At 44.0% G+C, this 17,217-nt stretch overlaps 1 protein-coding gene across 6 annotated transcripts in view; it reads right to left on the bottom strand.

Moving 5' to 3' along the window:
- ZSWIM5 (zinc finger SWIM-type containing 5) overlaps positions 1-17,217 on the bottom strand; it is a 187,694-nt gene that overhangs the window by 24,006 nt on the left and 146,471 nt on the right. For 5 of the 6 annotated variants that reach the window (XM_008265350.4, XM_051857848.2, XM_051857851.2 and 2 more), the window contains 5 exons: positions 13,061-13,207; positions 12,421-12,558; positions 10,678-10,938; positions 9,984-10,119; positions 8,701-8,858 (listed from right to left, as the gene is read on the bottom strand). In XM_008265350.4, the coding sequence (XP_008263572.4) occupies positions 8,701-8,858; positions 9,984-10,119; positions 10,678-10,938; positions 12,421-12,558; positions 13,061-13,207 (840 nt within the window). The remainder of the gene's footprint in view (positions 1-8,700; positions 8,859-9,983; positions 10,120-10,677; positions 10,939-12,420; positions 12,559-13,060; positions 13,208-17,217) is intronic. The other variant, XM_051857847.2, reaches the window with a different exon arrangement.

The raw sequence follows: 17,217 nt of genomic DNA, 5'->3' as shown, positions 1-17,217 counted from the left end.
TGCTTGGGTTCCTGCACCCGCATGGGAGACAGGGAGGAAGTACCCGGCTCCTGGCTTTGGATCGGCGCAGCACCAGTCTAGCCCATTAGGGGAGTGAACCAACGGAAGGAAGACCTTTCTCTCTCTCTCACTGTCTAACTCTGCCTGGCAAAAAACAAAACAAAACAAAAAAAAAACAAAAAAAAAAACAAAAAAAAAAAAACATGAAAACACAGAGTATGATAAAACTATGCATGGACTTCAAAATTTTTGGCATCAAAATAAACTTTTATCTTTTAATTCAATTTTTCCCGCGAATCCTTGAAATACACTTGTATAGAAACACAACTGATTTATATATACTGATCATGTCCTGAAAATTTGTTAAACTCATTATTAGTTTTAATAGTTTTTAAAATAGATTCCATAGGGTTTTCAACATAGAAGTATAGTAAATGCATTATTATTATTATTATTTTTTTTTTGACAGGCAGAGTGGACAGTGAGAGAGAGAGAGACAGAGAGAAAGGTCTTCCTTTGCCGTTGGTTCACCCTCCAATGGCTGCCGCGGCCGGCGCACCACACTGATCCGATGGCAGGAGCCAGGCTCCAGGTGCTTTTCCTGGTCTCCCATGGGGTGCAGGGCCTTGGGCCATCCTCCACTGCACTCCCTGGCCACAGCAGAGGGCTGGCCTGGAAGAGGGGCAACCGGGACAGAATCCGGCGCCCCGACCGGGACTAGAACCCTGTGTGCCGGCGCCGCTAGGCGGAGGATTAGCCTAGTGAGCCGCGGCGCCGGCCCGTAAATGCATTATTTTACTTTTAATATTTTCTTTTCTTTTTTCTTTTTTTTTTTTTTTGACAGGCAGAGTGGACAGTGAGAGAGAAAGACAGAGAGAAAGGTCTTCCTTTTGCCGTTGGTTCACCCTCCAATGGCTGCCGCGGCCGGCGCACCGCGCTGATCCGATGGCAGGAGCCAGGATCCAGGTGCTTTTCCTGGTCTCCCATGGGGTGCAGGGCCCAAGCACCTGGGCCATCCTCCACTGCACTCCCTGGCCATAGCAGAGAGCTGGCCTGGAAGAGGGGCAACCAGGACAGAATCCGGCGCCCCGACCGGGACTAGAACCCGGTGTGCCGGCGCCGCAAGGTGGAGGATTAGCCTATTGAGCCACGGCGCCGGCCTACTTTTAATATTTTCAACTTATATTGGGTTTATGGGAAAGTAATCCCAGTGTAAATTAGCAGTATAAGTAACATTTACTGAGAATTGATACTTTTACAGCTGGTGCTGTGGCTTAGTGGGTGAAGCTGGCAGGCATCCTATATGGGTGCTGGTTCAAGTCCCAGCTGCTCCACTTCCAGTCCAGCTCCCTGCTAATGCATCTGGGAAAGCAGTGGAGGATGGCCCAAATGCTTAGGCCATTGCACCCACGTGGGAGACCCAGAAGCTCCTGGCTCCTGGCTTTGGATTGGCTCAGCTCTGTCCATTGTGGCCATTTGGGGCCAGGTCAAAGCCAGAAGCTGGAATCCAATCTGAATCTTCAACATGGTGGCAGGGACCCAACTATCTGAGCCATCACCTGTTGCTTACCAGGGTAGGCATTAGCAGGAAGCTCAGATCAGGAGCAGAACTGGGACTCAAACTCAGGCATTCTGATACGGGACAGGTGTGCCCTAACTGGTTAACCACTAGGTCAAATGTCTGCCTTTCTCTCTTTTTAAAATAGTTTTATTGAGATATAACTCATCCATTTAATACGCACAACTTGCTTCTAGAACATTTTCAGATGTGTACTATCATCACAATCAATTTTAGAATGTTTCATTTCCTTCAACAGAAATTCTGGATCCTTACCATTCATCTTCTATTTTAATCCACTATCCCCAACCCTTGGCACCCCACTAATCAACTTTCTGTCAATATAGATTGGGCTACTCTGGATGTTTAATATACAAACATTATTCAACTTATGCTTTGATTTATGACTTTTCAACTTCACAGTGGTGTGAAAGTGTACCCATATCCATTCCATTTTTTTCCATTTTTGCTGCAGTATTCAATAAATTCCTAGAGATACTCAACACTTGATTATACAACAGACTTTGTGTTACATTATTTTGCCCAAATGTAGGCTAATGTAACTGTTAGCACATTTAAGGTAGGCTAGGCTAAGCTATGATGTCTGCCAGTAGCAATACATTAAAAGGGGGCAGGAATTTGGCACAGTTGTTAAGACATGACTTAGAACATCCATATCCCATACCAGAGTGCCTGGATTCGACTCCCAGCTCTAGCCTCGATTCCAGCTTCCTGCTAATGTACACCCTGGGAGGCAGAAGGGGATGGTTCAAGTAGCTGGGTCCCTGTCTCTCAAGTGGAAAACCTGGATTGGGTTCCTGGCTCCTGGCTTTGGGATAGCCCCATCCCAGCTGTTGCAGGCATTTGGAAATGTGAACCAGTGGATGGGAGATCTCTGTCTCTCTGCCTTTCAAATAAAATAAATAGAAGACTTTTAAATTTTAAAAAGTACATTAAATACATTTTTTACTTTTAATAATTTTAATTTATGATGGGCTTATTGGGACATAACCCTACTATAAGTCAGAAGTATCAGTAAATGGAATCATCTAATGCATGGCCCTTTGTGACTAGCTTCTTTTCTCTCTCTCTTTTTAAAAGATTTATTTATTTATATGAAAGGAAGAGTTACAGAGAAGCACAGGCAGAAAGAGAGAGAGGCCTTCCATATGCTGGGTCACTCCTCAAATGGCCAGAATGGCTGAGATGAAGCCAGGAGTCAAGAGCTTTTTCCGAGTCTCCCACATGGGTGCAGGGGCCCAAACACTTGGGCCACCTTTCACTGCTTTACTAGGCACAGTAGCAGGTAGCTGGATCAGAAGTGGAGCAGGGGCTAGCGCTGTGGTGTAGCAGGTAAAACCACTGCCAGCATCCCATATGGATGATGGATGGAGAACCTCTCTCTCTCTGCCTCTCTGTAACTATGCCTTTCAAATAAATAAATAAACCTTAAAAAATAAAAAGAAGAAGAAGTGGAATACCTGGGACATGAACCAGTGCCCACAAGGGATGCTGGCACTGCAGGCAGATGCCACAGCACCAGCCCCAGATTTCTGTTTCTAAAGGCTGAAAAATATCCTATTGTATGTATAGTCATTTTAAAAAATCATTCATCTGTCAATGGGTATTGAAGCTGTTTTTGCTCTTGGCTATTGTGAATAGTGCCACAATGAATATATCTCTTCAAGTTTCTTAATTTCAATTCTTTTGAAGTAGGATGACTAAATCAGAAGTGGGATAAATGAATCCTATAACAGTTCTGTTTTTAGTTTTCTGAGGAACTGCCATACTGTTTTCCATAGTGGCTATACCACTTTGCATTCCCAAAAGTGAATAAGGATTCCAATTTTTCCCCAGCTTTATTAATACTTGCATTCTTCCCATAATAGTCATCCTTACAGCTGTGAGATTTCTCTTTGTGATTTTGACTTGCATTTTCCTGATGATTAATGATGGTATATCTTCATTAGAGAAGCATTTATTCAAATTCTTAGCCCACTCTAAAATCAAGTTGTTATTTTCCCCCTTTTTTTGCTATCGACCTGTAGGAATTCCTTATATATTTAAAAAATTAACCCCTTATCAGATAGATGATTTGCAAATATTTTCTCCATTCTTTATGTTGCCTTTTCACTCTACTGAATGTTTCCTATGTTGGGCAAGAGCTTTATAGTGATGTAGTCCTACCTGTCTATTTTTCCTTTGTTGCCCTTTCATTTCTCTCTGTTTTTTAAAATCTATTTATTTATTTGAAAGGCTGAGCCACAGAGAGGCAAAGGCAGAGAGAGAGACAGCCGGCACCGCGGCTCACTAGGCTAATCCTCCGCCTTGCAGCGCCGGCACACCAGGTTCTAGTCCCGGTCGGGGTGCCGGATTCTGTCCCGGTTGCCCCTCTTCCAGGTCAGCTCTCTGCTGTGGCCAGGGAGTGCAGTGGAGAATGGCCCAAGTCCTTGGGCCCTGCACCCCATGGGAGACCAGGATAAGTACCTGGCTCCTGCCATCGGATCAGTGCGGTGCTCCGGCCGCAGCGCACTGGCCTTGGCGGCCATTGGAGGGTGAACCAACGGCAAAAGGAAGACCTTTCTCTCTGTCTCTCTCACTATCCACTCTGCCTGTCAAAAAAAAAAAAAAAAAAAAAAAAAAAAAAGAAGAAGAAGAAAAAAATAAAGAGTTACAGAGAGGCATAGGGAGAGAGAGGGAGAGAGAGAGAGAGACAGAGAGAGAGAGAGAGGTCAGTCTTCCATCCTCTGGTTCACTCCCCAAATGGCCTCAACAGCTGGAGCTGGGCCGATCTGAAGCCAGGAGCCAAGAGTGCCTTCCAGGTCTCCCACATGGGTGCAGAGGGCCAAGGACTTGGGCCATCTTCTACTGCTTTCCCAGGCCATCAGCAGAGAGCTGGATTGGAAGTAGAGCAGTTGGGACTCAAACTGAAGCCTATATGGGATGCAGGCATTGCAGGCGGATGCTTGATCTATGCCACAGTGCCAGCCCTGCTGATTCACTTCTGATCCAGATGCCTGCTAATGCACCTGGGAAAGCAGCGGAAGATGGCCAAGTGCTTGGGCCCCTGCCACCCACTTGAAAGACCCAGATGAAGCTTCTGGCTTCAGCCTGGCAGATGTTGCCATTTGGGGAGTGAACCAGAGGATGGAAGATCTCTCTCTCTTTTCCCCTCTCTCTAAATCTGCTCTTCAAATAAATACAAGTTTTTACTTATTTATTTGAAAGGCAGACAGACAGATACAGATATACATCTTCTAACTGCTGTTTCATTCTTCAAACACCTATAACAATTAGGGCTGGGCCAGTTCACAGCAAGGAGCCTGGAACTCAATCTAGGTCTTCAACATGGGTGACAGGGACCCAAGTATTTGAGTTATCACCTGCTGCCTCCCAGGATCCACAATAGCAGAAAGTTGGAATCAGAAACTGGAGGTAGGTATCAAACCCAGGCACTATGATATGGATGTGGCCATCTCAACCAGTGCCTTAACTGCTACAACAAACTCTTGCTCTGATTTTAACCTTTAAATGTTCATTTATTTTTACTTTATTTGAGAGAGACACAGACAGACAGTATGAAAGATCTATCCTCCATCTGTTAGTCCACTCTTCAAATGCCTGCAACAGCCAGGGCTGGGTCAGGCTAAAACCAGGAGTGCAAAATCCATTCCGGTTTCCCACATGCGTGGCAGAGACCCAAGTACTTGAGCCACCCTACCTGGTGCTTCCCAGGATAAGCATTAGCAGGAAGCTGGAATAGGAATCAGAGCTGACACTCAAACCTGGGCACTCTGATATGAAATGTGGGCATTACAAGTGGTATCTTTACCACTACATCAAACACTCACCTCCAGTTTTAACAATTTTGGAGTATAATTTTGTGACATTAAATTGTACAACCACAATGTTGCACCATTATCCATTCTACAATCACAATACAGAATAACCATGCACTGTCCATTTCTAGAATTTTTCATCACCCCAGAAACTCTGTATCCATTAAATAATTTCTTATCGTCCCAGTTTCTCTATTCTTTGAATTTCTCCTCTATTTTGATACTAGTCTATTTCACTTTCTGTCTATACAAAATTTAAAAATTTTTCAAAAAGATGTTATTTATTTATTTATTTGAAAGAGATACAGAGAGAAGATACAGAGGGGTATCTTCCATCTGCTGGTTCACTTCCCAAATGGTTACAATAACCAGGGCTAGGCCAGGTGCCAGGAGCTTCCCAGGTCTCCCATGTGGGTGCAGGAGCCCAAGGAGTTGGGCCATCTTCTGCTGCTTTCCTAGGCATATTAGCATGGAGCTGGATGGAAGTGAAGCAGCTAGGACTCGAACCATTGCCCATATGGGATGCTGGCACTGCAGATGGTAGCGCGCTGTGCCACAGCACTGGCCTCAATGAACTTATGATATTAACTGTGACCACTGATTAAAGTGATGTCTACTAGGTTTCTCTAAGCTATAGTAAATTACACTTTTTTCCCTAATTTATGATCAGTCAGTATTTTGTGGAGAGATATTCTGAGGCCATATAAACATCCCATTAGTATTTCTTCACTGTGGCTGTTACCAGGTAACTTGTATAAGTGGAATCATACAGTATTATCCTTTTAGGTCTGACTTATTTCTTTTTTTTTTTTTTTTTTTTTTTTTTTGACAGGCAGAGCGGACAGTGAGAGAGAGAGAGAGAGACAGAAAGTTCTTCCTTTGCCGTTGGTTCACCCTCCAATGGCCGCTGTGGCCGGCGCACTGTGCTTATCCTGGTCTCCCATGCAGGTGCAGGGCCCAAGGACTTGGGCCATCCTCCACTACACTCCAGGGCCATAGCAGAGAGCTGGACTGGAAGAGGGGCAGCCGGGATAGGACCGGCGCCCCGACCGGGACTAGAACCTGGTGTGCTGGCGCCACAGGCGGAGGATTAGCCTATTGAGCTGCGACGCCGGGCCCCTAAAATCTTTTTAAAAAACATGTATTTATTGGGGCTGGCGCTGTGGCACCAGCATCCCATATGGGCACCAGTTCTAGTCCCGGCTGCTCCTTTTCCAATCCAGCTCTCTGCTATGGTCTGGGAGAGCAGTGGAGGATGGCCCAAGTCCTTGGGCCCCTGCACCCACATGGGAGACCAGGAAGAAGCACCTGGCTCCTGGCTTTGGATTGGCGCAGCTCCGGCGGTTGCAGCCATTTGAGGAGTGAACTAACAGATGGAGGACCTTTCTCTCTGTCTCTCCCTCTCACTGTCTGTAACTCTGTCTCTCAAATAAATAAATAAAATCTTTTAAAAATACATTTATTTATTTGAGAGGCAGAGAGAACAAGAGACAGAGTCTAGGCAGCAGACAAAGAATTCTCATCTGCTGGGTCACTCCCCAGTGCCTGCAATAGCCTGGGCTGAAGCCAGGAGCCACCACTCAATCCAGGTCTCCCACATGGCTGGCAGGACCCAATTACTGGAGCTGTCACTGTAGCCTCCCATTGTCTGTATTATCAGGAAGCTGGATGAAGAAATGAATCCAGATACTGTGGTGTGGGATGTGGTTGTGTTTAACAGCTACACTAAATGCCCACTACTTATCTTTGTTTTCTGGGAGTTTTTTTTTTTTTTTTTTTTTAAGATTTATTTATTTATTTGAAAGGCAGAGTTACAGAGAGAGAAGGAAAGGGAGAGGGAGAGGGAGATCTTCCTTTCACTGGTTCATTCCCCAAAAGGCCACAATGGCTAGGGCAGGGCCAAGGAAGAAGCCAGGAGCAAGGAGCTTCATCCAGGTCTCCCACATGGCTACAGGGGCCTAAGCATTTGGACCATTTTCTGCTGCTTTCCCAGGTGCATTAGAAGGGAGCTCGATCAGAAGTAGAGCAGCCAGGACTTGAGCTAGTACCTATATGGGATGCAAGTGCTGCAGGTGGTGGCTTTACCCATTATGCCACAGCGCTGGCTCTGAGAGATATTTTTAATGGTATACAATAAATTGGTTGACAATTTTGTTTTTAAGTACTTTTAAAGATTTTTCTCAATTGTCTTTTGGTTTACATTGTTTTTTAGTGAAGAATCTGCTTTCATACTGTCTTCTGTAATATACTATCTTACTCTATTTACTTTTTTTTGTTTGTTTTATTTATTTGAAAAAGAGACACACACACACATACACACACACACAAAGAGCATACTCCCAACAACTGATTTACCCCCCAAATGCCTGCAACAGCTGGGCTGTGCCAGACTGAAGCCAGGAGCCTACAACTCTTTTTTTTTTTTTTTTTTTTTTTTTGACAGCCAGAGTGGACAATGAGAGAGAGAGACAGAGAGAAAGGTCTTCCTTTTGCTGTTGGTTCACCCTCCAATGGCCGCTGCGGCCGGTGCGTATGCACCGCGGCAGGTGCACTGCGGCCGGCGCACCCCGCTGATCCGAAGCCAGGAGCCAGGTGCTTCTCCTGGTCTCCCATGGGGTGCAGGGCCCAAGGACTTGAGCCATCCTCCACTGCTTTCCCAGGCCATAGTAAATAGCCGGATTGGAAGTGGAGCAGCCGGGACTCAAACCGGTGCCCATATGGGATGCCGGCACTGCAGGCGGTGGCTTTACTGCTACACCACAGCGCTGGCCCCAGTCAATAAATCTTAAAAAAAAAAAAAAAAAAAAAAAAAAGATGCATGTAAACTTAAAGGCCTGAGTATCTCTCTGTATTGCACACCTTTCGGAAAAATTGCAAGCTCTCATATCTATCAGAGGTAATGCAGTTCTATCTTAAACATCTCTTCATAGGATATTCCAAAGTCCCTGGGAGGCTGACAGGTAATTGGCAATGAACCTCATTTTCTAGACTTTGAAAATAAGGCTCACAAAGGTAAACTTATCATATGGAACTTTATCATATAAAAATTCTATTTAGAAATCCTCTTAAAACTCATAATTCTATATGTTCATGGTCCTACAATTAGTTATTAAGGCAAAGTTTTGGCTTGGACACAGGTGCTCTTCTAATGATAGCAGTCAATATGAGGTTCCCCCTATCATTCTCAATGGCTGAGGAAGAAGATACAGCCTTTCTTCTCACAAGACTGCAAGCCATCCTTTGACAGGCCATGTGTGGACAGGCACAGTGAGGATGCAGGAGCCAAGGTCTACCTATACTCACCTTTGGCAGCTGTCAGCATGGTGGAAGCTAGTTCACACTGCTGTGATTCCAAGTGTCCAAGAGTGAACCAGCGAGGATAACGGCTGGGCACCACAGACACCATATGATGAGGATGAGAAGTGTCGCCTGCAGAAGCTGAGTTTTCTAGAACAGGTAACCTAGAAGATCCAGGAAGAGTCATCAGCTATAATCCAGACTCTGGCCATCCTGAGTCATCTTAGAAAAGTTTGCTCTTTTCTGGGGAGGAACTGGGGACGAAAGGATTAACTAAGAGTTTTGAAGGCTTTTAAATCCATTATTGTACATTATATGAGGTGAGTATATAGGCACTTGCAGAACTCAAGCTGAACAGTCCCTACTGCAAAAAGGTTTAAAAGACAGTTCAAGGTACTAGTGCTGTGGCACAGTGGACTGAGCATGATGCGCTGGCATCCCATATGGGTGCCAGTTCATGTCCTGGCTGCATCTCTTCCAATCCAGCTCTCTGCTTATGGTCTGGGAAAGCAGTGGAAGAAGGCCCAAGTGCTTGGTCCCCTAAACCCACGTGAGAGATCCAGAAGAAGTTCAGGGCTCCTGGCTTCAGATCAGCTCAGCTCTGGCCATTGCAGCCATTTGGGGAGTGAACCAGTGGATGGAAGATCTCTCTCTCTGTCCTCTCTCTCTCTCTCTGTAACTCTTTCAAATAAAATAAATAAATCTTTTTTTTTTTTTTAAATAAAGTATATAAGAAATACATGTCAAGAAATTTACGGTTTTAGCTGAGGAGTTTCTCCCAGCCTTATGGTCTAACTGTAATTCTTCTTCTGTATGGTCTGCTGTACCTCAGAGGTCTATCTGCCTTAACCAGGGATCCTATTCTAGTTTGGAAACAAGATGCCCATAGCTTAAGTCTTGGGGTAAGCATATTTATCTCTACTTCCCTTAAATTCCTCTGGATATCTGTGTCTGAAGACCATGACTCAGTTGAGCTATGGAAGAGCTCAAACCCCTCCCATGCTGTCTAACTGGCCTCAGAGAAAGGAGACTCAGGCCTTGGGTGTTTCGTATCTATTAGCATGTCAGGGGCTCCTTAGACCACCACAAGCATAGATAGGGAGACAAGAGAGTCCCTAACAAGGAATCCATGAATGATCACTTGAAGATAACCGAGTCACTTTAAAGCAGGCTTGGTGGCAGGTCCACAGAACTAACAGAGGAAAACAGTAGAAAGATAAGCAAAGGAAAAAGAGCACTGGAGACTTCTGCTTTGGTGGAGGCAACTGGGCTGGGGAAGAGCTACCCACCTCATGGCACGTAGGGCTAATTTATAGGACAGGTCTGGATCATGAGGCAGCAGAGCTGAGAACAAATACTTGGCAAAGGTATGCATGGGAACACTCTCTCGGTGGATGACTTCTCCCAGACCACTGAAAGGGCCTCCTGCAGGAAGAAGATAAGCCGGCTAGTCATTTATCAGTATACTTCCATTCATCAGTCTGGAGATGAGAGCCCCCAAGATCCTTTGTGTGTTTGTTAGCTATAGAAACCTTTGGTACACTTTAATGTCATAAATGTTCCTATGGCTATGGCTATGCCTACGCTCTGATAAAGAGGTAGCCCAAGGACAGGCACTTGTCCTAGAAGTTAAGACCCCAGCTAGGATGCCTACCTCCCATATTGGAGCACATGGGTTTGATCCCCAACTCTAGCTCCTGATTCCAATGTCTTCTTGCTAATGCACACCCTGGGAGGCATTATTTATGGCTGAAATATTTAGGTTCCTGCCACCCATGTGGAAGACTTGGATTAAGTTCCTAGCCTTGAGTCCTCCCATTGGTCATTATGGACATTTAGGAGGTGAACAAGCCAATGTGAGCTCTGTCTTTCTCCCTGCCTCTCTAATAAACTTTTTTTTTTTTTTTTTTTTTTTTTTTTTTTAAAGAGGCAGCCCAGGGTCACAGGTCAAAGACATCTTGACAATACCCCTTCTCTACTTACCTTCCAGCAGTAAGATGCACTGTTTCCTCAGTGTTTGTACCAACTCATAATCCAGTTGCAGTTCCTGCAGTTGGCTCAGGAGTTGCTCCTCATTACGGCACACCTTGTCCTGTGCATAGAGGCCTTCAGGCATCACTCTCTGTTGACCCATACCCATCAGAGCAACTTCCAGGGCCAAGGAGAGATAGGACTCATTGCTGTTTGAGCAGCCTGCAGCCACAGGTACATGCTGATACATAGGGAGTCTGCTTTCATTCATATCTGAGGGCAACAGGTCAATAGTACAGGAAAGTTGAATCAGAACCACAGAGCATTAAGAAAAATATACTGGGAAAAGGTAACAGAGAATCACAAAAATTCCTACCTACCTCCTTCCTAATATAGAGGTGGTTAGGCCAGTAGGGGAAATATAAAATCTTATCTTTTGCTAGTACATTACGGAATGTCATAGTTATCTGATTTTTGTCTGTCTCTTTCACTAGGGTGTGAATACCCGCAATGGTGGAAAACCTCCTTTCTATCAAGGGTCACCTGGGTATTTATAACATCATTCATGGGCCATACAAAATTATCAACTTAAAAATTAGCCTGCTACAGATTTATTGAACTTCGAGTCCTGCCTGCAGTTGCCTTGGCAGGGCCAGATCAAATGATTTTGGAGGCATTATTTGATGCATGGGCCAGATGTTCCCTGCCCCTGCAAAGTATGAGACTATTTTGTTGCTCCAGTTATCTCCAGGGCCTGGCATCTGGCAGAAGTTAAGTATATGTCAGTTTTGAACAAATAAACCTCAAGTTCTCAAGATGTAAATGTCACTGTGCAGATGAAACGGACCAAATATGCCTATTCCTTTTGCAGGGGATGAGAGGAAAGATAAGAGCAGCCCACCTCGCTTGGGGACCACCTTTTATATCTCTACTCAGAGAAATCTGAATCCATCCGTTTATAATCCATTTATAATGTCTATGTTTCACCACTGAATTCACAATTTCAGGAAAAGAACACAGGTATAAGCCAGAGTCTTGGTTTCTTTTTTTTTTTTTTTTCCCTTCAACCATCCCTTAAGTATTTATGTAAGACTATTACATGGCAGGTGGTATACTAAGTGCTAGGAACACAAAGATAGGTAAGTCATAATTTCTGATTTAGTAGATGATAGTATAGTCAGAGATACTCATTTGTAAATAAAGCATAATATATTAAACAGTGAAGCAGATGTATGTATATGATATAGTGATGTCATAAAGGAAAGAATAAATTGCTTCTATCTAGTTCTGGCTACTCTGAAACTCTGTTAGATTACTCTTTATCTCTCATTTGTAAAACTGGTACAAAACTATGATGTGGGAGAAAGTTCAAAGGAAATCAGAAAGCATTATGTAATTGCAAGGGATACACACAATCTTGATGGAAGTCCTCTCCCACTTCCAGACTGCTCTGATGCACTGGTCTCTGATTCCTGAAATTGTTACACCCTTTTAATTCCCCTTGAACCACACTCTATAGTCATTTGTCGTAGGAAATTGAAGGGAGCAAGGAAGTCTGGCAAGGTAAAATCTGAAAGTAGGACAGGGCTAGACAGGGTGGAAAGCAAAGCAGGAAAAAGAGGAAGCCTGAGGAAATCTACGGATGGCCCAGTTTGGACAACAAGGTCAAAAAGGTACAGGAAGGGTAAAACACAGTCTGGTGGGGAGAAAAGGGCTGCTAAGAGCAGTGCAGCTTGCCTCAGGCTGACCCCATACCTGACACTTCCAGATAGCCATCATCATTCAGGCGGCAGGCTTCAGTCAAAGTGAGAAAAAGGCAGCCAATGGGATCCAGGGGGTGGCCCACCCAGCCCTCCAGGTTTGTGATGGTTGTAGTTCCTCTTTGCAACAGCTCTGGGAACAAGCAGGTCAAAGTTTCAGAGAGCAACACAGAAACACTACTCTTTCCCTGCCTGGGTCTCCTTATCAGACTCACTTATGCCTTGACCTTGATGGTAAAAGAAAAGCTTCCCTTATTTTCATGCCTTAGGTTGATAGGACTGGTTACAAATTCACCAACCACCTCTTTAAGGTCATGTTGCAGCTGACAGTGTGTACGTAAATACAACTTTACAGTTTAAACAGAGTTGTCTCAGGCCAGATCCTAGAGAGTATTTCAACTGCCCTGTGAGAGAGGCAGGCAGGTTTATTGTTCCTGTTTTATAGATGAGAAAACTGGGACTTATGAAGTTCAAGTGAGGTACTCTACATGGCAGATGAAATGCTTTGAAATTGCCTAGCTCTTGCCATTCTTTGATACTTAAATGAAATGAAAATTAAGGTCTGCGCCTTATATGCTCTGAGACTCCTCATCAGCCTTAGGCCTAAGGGGGTAGATGGCTCTTAATCACTGTACCTTTCTTCTGATGCTTGTATATTTCCAGCTGCCGCTGCTGCTGCAACCTCAGAGTATTAATAATGGCCACCGTGAGTCTGAGGGCCTCTTTAGGATAACCATGGGAACGCAGGGCATCAACCCGAGCACAGGCTGTAGGCACATGCTCTGCCAGATAAGAAAAAAAATTTCAGTCTGGTTAAAATTTAAAATCGTTTGCTTGATAAACACAGTCTGTGGTCAGTTCAGTTCTTTGGATTTGACGTGACATCTACTATATACTAGGAAGCTATGTTTTTATCTTTAAGGATGTAAAAAGTTGAATAAGTCATAGATGCTACCTTAAAAGAGCTACCTTGTAGGCTCAACATGGTGGGATGGTATAAAAAGGGACCCACAAATAATATAATAAAATGTAGTAATTCTTTGTGAGCATCTATGGGAACCCAGTGGAGGTAGTAAGTAACTGCTCAAAGGGAAAAGCCTATTCATTTATTAATCCTACATTTACTGAAAACTTATTATATGCCAGGTAGTATGCTGGACAAAGGATGTACAATGATGAAAAAGAAATAGTCACTGCCCTCAAAGAGCTTACAAATGACACATAAACAGATAATTACAAAACAATAAACAAAGAAGTGACATCTAAGCTGGACTTTATTTAAAAAACAAACAAACAAACAAAAAAAAACAGATTTATTTTGGCCAGCGCCGTAGCTCACTTGGCTAATCCTCTGCCTGCGGCACCAGCACCCCAGGTTCTAGTCCCGGTTGGAGCATCGGGGTCTGTGCTGGTTTCTCCTCTTCCAGTCCAGCTCTGTGCTGTGGTCTGGGAAGGCAGTGGAGGATGGCCCAGGTGACTGGGTGTTGCACCCGCATGGAAGACCAGGAGGAAGCCCCTGGCTCCTGGCTTCGGATTGGCGCAGCGCGCTGGCCATAGCAGCCATTTGGGGGTAAACCAACGGAAGGAAGACCTTTCTCTCTGTCTCTCTCTCTCACTGTCTAACCCTGCTTGTCAAAAAATAAAAAAAAATTAAAAATAATTAAAAAAAGATTTATTTTATTTATTTGAAAAAGTTACAGAGAGAGGTAGAGACAGAGAGAGAGAGAGAGAGGTCTTCCATCTGCTGGTTTACTCCCCATATGGTATGGCCACAACTGCTGGAGCTGAGCTGATCTGAAGCCAGGAGCCAGGGGCTTCCTCTGGATCCCTGACATGGGTGCAGGGGCCCAAGGACCCGGGCCATCCTCTGCTGCTTTCCCAGGCACATTAGCATAGAGCTGGTCTGGAAGTGGAGTAGCCAGGATTTGAATTGGTGCCCATATGAGATGCCAGCACTGTAGGCCGGGGCTTTAACTTGCTTTGTCACAGCACTGGCCTCTGAGCTGGGCTTTAAAGGACAAGCAAAATTTTAAATAGGAGGCAAACAGGGAAAGATATTCCTGGCAAAGGGAACATGTAAGCAAATGCATGTAAGTACAAAAAGAATTCTATATAACATCAGATTATAATTAATTATGTTAATTATATATACTAATTCCATGCAGCTAGAGTTAAGTTATATGGTTAGAGATAGTCTGGAAAAGTAGGGTCTAGAATGTAAAGAGTTAAAAGTTTTAAAAATTTTTACTTATTTGAGAAAGAGAGAGATCTACTACCTGCTAGTTCACTCCTCAAATGCCTGCAATGGCTAGTAAAGGGCTTAACTGAAGCTGTACATCAGAACTCAATCCAAGTCTCCCACGGTTACCTCCTAGGGTCTACACTAGCAGGAAGCTGGAGTCATATTGAACCTAGGTAGTCTGATACGGGACTGTGTTGATAGGCTCTTAAATGCTAGAATAAACACCCAGTCCTGGAATGTATTAAAGAACTCTGAATGCCAACCCCAGGAATTTGGGTATATCTTGGTGGTATCAGACTACCAAAGGCTTATAAATAGGTGAGCAATTATAACAAGCTTTATAGTGTATTTTGTGACTTCTTTTAAAGGTAACGTTAAAAGTTATAGAGCAGGGGCTTACACTGTGGCACAGCAGGTTAAAGCCCTGGCTTAAAGCATCAGTATCCCATATGGGTACCAGTTCAACTCCTGGCTGCTCCACTTCCAGTCCATATCCCTGCTAATGTACCTGGGAAAGCAGCAGAGGATGGCCCAGGTTCTTGGGCCCCTGCATTCATGTGGGGGATCCAGAGGAAGCCCCTGGCTCCTGGCTTCGGATCGGCTCAGCTCTGGCCGTTGCGGGCATATGGGGAGTGAACCAGCAGATGGAAGACCTCTCTCTCTGTCTCTACCTCTCTCTGTAACTCTTTCAAATAAATAAAATAAATGTATTTTTTTAAAATGTTATAGAGCGGCCTGTGCTGTGGCATAGCAGGTTAAGCTGCCGCCTGCAGTGCCAACATCCCATATGAGTGCTGGTTCAAGTCCCGGCTGTTCCACTTCTGATCCAGTTCTCTGCTATGGCCTGGGAAAACAGTAGAAAATGGCCCAAGTTCTTGGGCACCCAAACCTTACCTCTCTCTGTCTCTCTCTCTCTCTATTTCTTTGTGGCTCTGCCTTTCAAATAAATAAATAAATCTTAAAAAAGGTTATAGAAATAATTGCAGAAATTTTCAAAATAAATAAGCAAAATATAAGATAAAAATCAGAAATAACTACTCTTTCCAGTTTCATATTTACCCAAACTTTTCCATTAATTTTTATGAAAAATATAAAATTATTGCTTTATAACTGGCTTTTCTATTTAATAGCATATTGTAAATAGTTTTCCATATCACTAAATATGCTTCTATAACATTAAAATGTTTATATATCATTCCACTGAAGATGCATATATCTACTGAATTAATCAGTCTCCTATTGTTGGATACTTAGATGGTTTCCAATTTTTCCCATCCTTTCCCTCTAAAGAACCTCCTAGTTTTATGCATACTTTTATTAATTAAGGCTCAGGATAAATTCCTAGATATGGAATTTGTGGGTAAATGGTAGGAAAATAGTTTAAAGCCTTTAAATAGGTATTGCTGAAATACTCTTCAGAAAGGCTGTGCTAGTGTTTGGATGTGGTTTGCCCCTCAAAGGTTCATGTTGGGGCCAGCGTTGTGGCACAGTGAATTAAGCCACTACCTGCAATGCCAGCATCCCATGTGGGCACTGGTTCGAGTCCTGGCTGCTGCTCCACTTCTGACTCAGCTCCTTGCTAATGTGCCTGAGAAAGTGGCAGAAGATGGCCCAAGTACTTGGGTCCTTGCCACTCATATGGGAGACCAGGATGGAGTTCCAGGCTCCTCGCTTTAACTTGGCCAATCCCTGGCCATTGCAGCCATTTGGGGAGTTAACCAGTGGATATAAGATCTCTCTCCCTCTAACTCTGCCTTTCAAATAAATAAAATACATTTTGTTTAAGGGTCACATTTTCAAAGCTTGGTCCCAATGTAGTGGTATCAAGATGTGAGTGGAACCTTAAAGAGGCAGAGCCTCATGGGACATAATTAGGATATTAGGGGCTCACTGCTGGAAGAGATTAGTGGTGTGTGCTAGTTTTCTGTAAGACTGGGTTGTTATAAAAGAGCAAGCCTGGTCCCTGAATCTTCTCTGGCTTCTTGTCTTGCCCTGTGATCTCTTCCCTATGTGCTGTGCCATTGTAATGTCATTTGCCATGAGCTCCTCACCAGAGAACTGAGCAGAAGCCTACACCATATTCTTGGAACTCCAGAACTGTGAGCTAAATAAACTTTCTTTCCTTAAAAATTACCTAGCTTCAGGTTTTTTCTTTTCTTTCTTTCTTTCTTTTTTTTTTTTTTTTTTTTGTATTTGTTTTAAAGATTTACTTATTTATTTGAGAGGGAGAGTTAGAGAGAGGTGGTTCACTCCCCACATAGTTGCAATGGCAGGAGCTGGGCTGACCTGAAGCCAGGAGACAGAAGCTCCTTCTGGGTCTCCCTTGTAAGTGCAGGACCCCAAGCACTTGGGCCATCTTCCACTGCTTTCCCAGATGTGTTAGCAGGGAGCTGGATTGGAAGTGGAGCAGCAGGGACTCGAACGGGCACCCATATGGGATGCTGGTGCTGCAAGTAAAGGCTTAACCTACTTAAGCCACAGTGCTGGCCCCAGGTATTTTATTATAGCAACAGAAAATGGACTAATCCAGGCTGTAGGCATTTATACTCC

Source organism: Oryctolagus cuniculus, chromosome 7 (assembly GCF_964237555.1).
Source record: "Oryctolagus cuniculus chromosome 7, mOryCun1.1, whole genome shotgun sequence".
In the NCBI taxonomy this organism is placed as follows: domain Eukaryota; kingdom Metazoa; phylum Chordata; class Mammalia; order Lagomorpha; family Leporidae; genus Oryctolagus; species Oryctolagus cuniculus.
The sequence above is the reverse complement of the archived record's forward strand: the minus strand, read 5'-3'. Positions and strand labels throughout refer to the sequence as shown.